General features: G+C 46.0%; 1 protein-coding gene across 1 annotated transcript; it reads right to left on the reverse strand.

Moving 5' to 3' along the window:
* Positions 1 to 2,430: 2,430 nt before the first annotated feature.
* On the reverse strand, positions 2,431 to 3,805 carry LOC124649006. Its single transcript, XM_047188690.1, has one exon. The coding sequence runs from the start codon at positions 3,803 to 3,805 to the stop codon at positions 2,645 to 2,647; it is 1,161 nt and encodes a 386-aa protein (XP_047044646.1). The 3' UTR covers positions 2,431 to 2,644.
* Positions 3,806 to 6,031: the final 2,226 nt, after the last annotated feature.

Here is a 6,031-nt window from a genome sequence, read left to right on the forward strand (position 1 = left end):
GAAAGCTTATAGCAAATGAACTTAATGACGTGATCTTATGCTACGCTTAATTGGGTGTATGTCCATTACATCATTCATCAATGACATAATCTTGTTATTAATAACATCCAATGTTCATGATCATGAAACTACGATCATTTATTAATCAACAAGCTAGTTATACAAGAGGCTTACTAGGGACTCCTTTTTGTTTACATAACACACATGTATCAATGTTTCGGTTAATACAATTATAGCATGGTATGCAAACATTTATCATAAATATAAAGATATATAATAACCACTTTAGTATTGCCTCTTGGGCATATCTCCAACACAAGCCCACAGTGGTAATAGGGCTGCGAGCAGGAGTTGGGAAACCACTGCGGTATGGTGTTCCAAGTCCGGTGAAACTGGCGGTAATGTGATTAAAACTGGTATAGCTCTTTTTGTTTCGAATTTCTGTAACATACTCGTGAATATTAAAACTGTGTCTTAGGGTAATGTGAAGCATGTTTACAACGCAGTACAATTTTGTAACACCGGGAGCAATACATATATACCCGTGTTCGCCCAAGTTGCAAAGCATCTATAGGCAAGGAGGGTGAGGGCGACACCATATAGGAGTACCAATTCACGCTGCGTGAGAAACACCGGGTCGCCGTCAATTGACATCCTGTGCCTTTTAAGCTGGGCATGAACTATTGTCTCTCAAATTATGCTCCTAAGATTCAGAAGGGTTGATCAGCTAAGGGCCGCTAGCCTTCCTCATTTTGCTTGTCGGCTTGGTTGCATTGCACATTTGCACCTAATTGTTTGCCCTATCCTTTCGTGCAAGCTACCATGCCTTTTCTAATCTACAAGATGTATCCAACGCGAACTGTCCGTTGCCTAGCAATCCCAAGGTTTCCATCCACCTTATTTTCCCTGCCATTTTGACTGAACCTCGCTTCATCTCCTTTGCTTCAGTCGGACAAACATTCAGTTATTTGCATCAAAATCTGTCCCAGTCCATCTCTAACAGGCAAGGATGGTTCAGATCGGTCCCTGAACTATCCATAAGATGACTGCGTCCCCAGGTATCCAAGCGCGTCGTGAGAAATTCAAAGTGTGTTCTGTTACCTGACAAGTGACAATGTCTGCTCCTGACCACTAGCATGCTAGCAGAATGTTTACGAGGTTTCAGTCCTGATTAATTAGATGTAGGTGCAGAGAAGAGAAGGGTTTATCCGGCCTCAGGCATCGTCGGCTAGCTGGCAAACTTCCCTTGTCGCCCAGGGGGCGGTTCCAACCAGTTCTTGGAGCCTCAGACTGTATATGGTCCTGATGCAGGATGCACCAGAGGGTTAAAAAAAGGTGTTAGATTGTGGAACACGTGAAATATCAGCAATACACAAACTACAAACTAAACAGAAATATGAGATTGTACAACAAAAGGCTTCAGCTTCTTGGACGATCTAGCTTCACCAGTTTGTTGTCTTCGTATCCAGGCTAATTGGACCTCAGCTCTCTTCTCCCTAGACAATGTCAGCAATAGATTGTGAGATGAATCGAATAGGTTGAACTCACATATTTATCCAGTTCCCGAAGCCAATATCATGTTATTTACATGCGTCCACGTCCACAATCACAGAGCTGCGGCAACCAGCCTCCGGCCATTTCTAGAGTTACAAAACAAGCTTCAACATTGTGCAATAGCAGTCGCCCTGGTTACAAGATTTCCCATTCCACCGGTAGGTTTCTCCACCTCAGTAACATGACTTTCAGCATAGAACACGAATTTACTGTCAATCCTCGTATCAGGTTTGTATATTCTATTCTTATGAAACACACCGGGGTTGGGTTAACTTTGATTTCAGGTGTGGGGACTGGGGAGGGCAACCTGCGAATGTCTGAAAGCTCACTTAGGAAAAGATGACATAACTAGCATTCAAAGGATTAAGCCACCAACTATTCCAGTATAGGGCAGGCGTGTGCTGCTGAGCATTCTAAGCATTTGTCAGATACAAGGTTATAAAAAATGTTGCATCACTTTCTTTTATTTCCTCAATAACATGGCCATACACAGATTAATTTTAATATACTCGGTAATGCATTTGTTAGATACCAGCTCCAGCATACAGTAGAATAGAGAGATACACAGATTTCTCGCTTTTTTTCAAATGGGTTGCCCTTGCTAGTCTGAGAAGGTGGGATTACTTTGATTTCGTCCACCTGTTCCAGATTGGCTACTGGAGATCAAACTCAGAAAGAAAATTACACGAGTCTGCAAAACATGGCAAAAAAAGAGAGTAGGACACTATAGCCTAACTGCATTAAAATCTCTGTTTCTTCAATCCATGTTGCACATTCTGATAGTGAGAGTTTGAATTTCCTATGATCATTGTTCTATATGTGACAAGTTGGCTTCCAGTTCACTTCGATATGGTTTTACACTACCATAACAAGAAATAGATTCATAAAATTCTTGATTGGCAGTAATTTATAACAATCAATGCAGTAGCTCAAAATCTGACCTTGCATAACCATACTTCTTGGCAGTCTCGTTGCGTGAGCAACACAATCTTCCCAAGAAAATCCTACCAAGAACAAACATTAGCCAAGCAACACAATCTTCAGAAAACTACGTAGGCCAAACTACCAAGACTAATGTTGGCCGATGACATCACAGGCTCGTCTTCCCCAGTTGCTGTGGCTGCTGCAACACACCGAAGCCCTCGAAAGGGATGTCGCCGTTGAAGGCCCTGACGACATCAGGGATCTCGATCTCATGCGGTTGCACATACACCTTCAAGAAGCGTACCATGGTGGCCCCGAGCACCACAGGAACCTGATGATTCCCCTGTGGCTTCCCTTCCTTCCTCAGCAGGGCGAGCACCGCACACCTCCTGGAATGGCTCTCGAGGCTCCGCACTAGTATCTTGGGATACCTCGCGATATCTTCCAGGCTCAACCCCGCCTTCCCGACCAAGTATCCGATGCTTTCCTTTATCTTCTCCCCTGAAATCGCCATGGCGGGCGGGTACCGCCGCATCATTAATGTAACAATGTCCTTGTCGAAACCGAGGCTCTGGTAGACTGCAATCTTGGTCTCCAGTGTGGGGGTCTTCATCTTGGAAAGGATGACAAACATGTGGACGAAGTTGGGGTCACCGGGTTCCATGCCAAAGTTCTTGACGGCCTGGACGATCTCTGCCAAGCGGTCGGGGCGTTGCAAGATGACGCCTGGCTGGAGGGCGATGAGCCTGGAAACGTCCCCCGGGGGCACTCCGTGGACGTCCCGTAGCGCGGAAAGCACGAGGTTGAGAGTATTCTTGGGGCAGCAGCGGACAACGAACGGCATCTGGCGGAGCGCGGTCACGACGCGGGCATTGGAGCCGAGGATTTCGCGGAGAGACTCAAAGAGCGGGGCCAGGTGGTCCTGGATACTGCGGTGGAGGACGACGGGGCTGAGGGAGACGAGCTTGGGGAGGAGCGGCGCGCTGATGCCGACGGAGGCGAAAAAGTCGAGCTTGGGCTGGATTGTCTTGGTGGGGTTGGAGACGAGCATGATGGGGAACTTGCGGACGGTGGCGGAGATGTCGGCGTCGGAGAAGCCGTACCGGCGGAGAAGATCGAGGACGGCATCGGCCTGCGCGGTGGAATCCGGGGAGACGAGGCGGATGGAGTCCGCGGCGCGGGCGGCGGCGGCGGGGGAGAGGGCGCAGGTCGATTCCAGGTAGAGTACCGTGGGGTCGGCAGCGGCGGAAGCGGTGGCGGTGGAGAAGGCCGCAGCGATGTAGCGGACAGGGAGAGGGAAGAGGCGGCGGCGGGCCGCGGACAGCATTGGGGAAACTCGCAGTGGGACAGCAAGCGGAATGGGGCGACGGGAGTCGAACTGGGACGAGGAGAAGACCCTATGACGCTGTTTAGGGTTCAAGGGCTGGGAGCAGCATTTGTCAAGTCTGTTGCCATTGCTAAATGTGTAAATTTCGTAGACATTTTACATGTAAGTTGAAATCAGCGCAATACTTTTGTCTCGGGACAAGCAGAAACTTAAATGGGCAACTTCTTATCAGCAAAATGATTACTCCTTGCCTACAAAAATATGTCGAAAGTTTATCAAAATGATTACTCCTTGCCTATAAAAACTTAAATGGGAGTATGTTTCGACAAAAAAAAATCACGTGCTTTTATTACAAGACATTAACATGTAAGTTTGACAATCAATTTCCTCTGTCTATAAAAATATGTCGAAAGTTTATCTAAATTTAAATGTATCTAAACAGTCTTTAGTATAGATACATTCGAATTTAGATAAATCTTCCATATTATTTTATGGATGGAGAAAGTATAAAAAGTACATACTATATTTTAATAGAATATTCTGACACCATAATAAATCACCCGCTGGCAACTTGGGAGTAAAAAAAGACATCAAAATGTACCAACATTAGGCTAAATTTGAAGATCTCGTAGAATTAGTGGAGAAAAATTATCAATCGATCCAGGGATTAGAACAAAAACATTCTAAAGTGTTAGATTATCAAAAAAAATCTTGTTGATGGCAAAGAGCGTTGCCGATAATCCACGCTTAAAAAGGATGACCGCCTCTTAGCGGTCGTCCAATTTCCGATGCGGGGTATCCAGTCGCGTGCATAATGGCGGTGCAGAACTCTAACCGACGGTGAAGGGCATCGCAAAAGAGAAAGTGGTTCAGGCCTCGTGCCCACCGCCATGTGGGCCTGACTTTGAAGAACACGGACGCTCGGTGCATGCACGCATAAAACGAAGTGGACGCGGTCACTGTCAGGTGGGCCCGAGGCGGAGGGAAGTTGTCACGCGCAGTGTCCGCGCGGACGTATTTGCGGCCCAAATTTGAGTCGCGAATGCGTCATGGTGGCATACCCCCTTTTTTACCGCGCGGACGCAGACGGCCCCTATTGTTCGGTTTGCGTCGGGCCGCTGCAGATGCCCTTAGAGCATCTCCACTCGCTCCCCAATACAGCGTTCGACGAAGACGTTTCCTGGCCCGTATGGGGGGCGACTGTGCTGATGCATTATGGGAAAGTTGAAAGTGCATGGAGCCCCCATGTGTGATTTTGGTAATCGATGACAATCCCTATGGACTAATGTTTGCATTAAGTTTTATGTGTATGAGTTCTCCATAGGCAATGCTTGAATCATATGTTGGCTTCAAGGTTCCAAATAGAAGAAATTGACGAAGATCAAGTGATAAGTATGTCTTGAAGAAGAAGATTGGGTGATCTCTCATATGTATCTTCAAGATACCAATAAGATGAAGAAAGAAGAAATGGTGCGCAAGTTCAAGATGAGCCATCCCGAGGAGATCATAAGTTGGAGCTTGCCATCCATATGGTGATCATGTATATGTGAAGATGGGCCGAAGAAGTATCTCTCCCATATTGGAGTATGGGGAGCAACCCGCAAGACTTCATATTGCGAGCACAATCAAGAACGGTGTTCCATCTTGTCGCGGTCAAGATCGTCATCATCCAGCTCAAGTGGAATGCGCAAGGTTAGCATTTGCTCTTGATAGGATTTCTTTCTTACCGGTATCATGGTTTAGTTGGGAGACCGGTTTGTAGGCTAGGTGTCATACTATCAAAGGGGCTCTCGAGTGAGTAACTCGATCATACCGTTCGGACTGCGGTCAAACCATTGCATCCTTGCATCATAATTCTTGGTTGTCAGTTGGATCTTATCCATGTGGTGTTTTAGAGGTTTTTGTTATTTCCATGTCAATCTCTAATTCAACAAAAACGGATATCTCCTATATCACTTGTTGCGTTTTGATTTTGGGTTTTTTCTCGGTTCCCCGTGTTTAGAGGTTTCACTTTCAAAATCATAGAAAAATCTCCCCTACTTGTTTTTGTGGGGGTAGATTGATACGTCTCCGACGTATCGATAATTTCTTATGTTCCATGCCACATTATTGATGATATCTACATGTTTTATGCACACTTTATGTCATATTCGTGCATTTTCTGGAACTAACCTATTAACAAGATGCCGAAGTGCCGGTTCTCGTTTTCTGCTGTTTTTGGTTTCA

Source organism: Lolium rigidum, chromosome 4 (genome assembly GCF_022539505.1).
Source record: "Lolium rigidum isolate FL_2022 chromosome 4, APGP_CSIRO_Lrig_0.1, whole genome shotgun sequence".
Classification (NCBI taxonomy): domain Eukaryota; kingdom Viridiplantae; phylum Streptophyta; class Magnoliopsida; order Poales; family Poaceae; genus Lolium; species Lolium rigidum.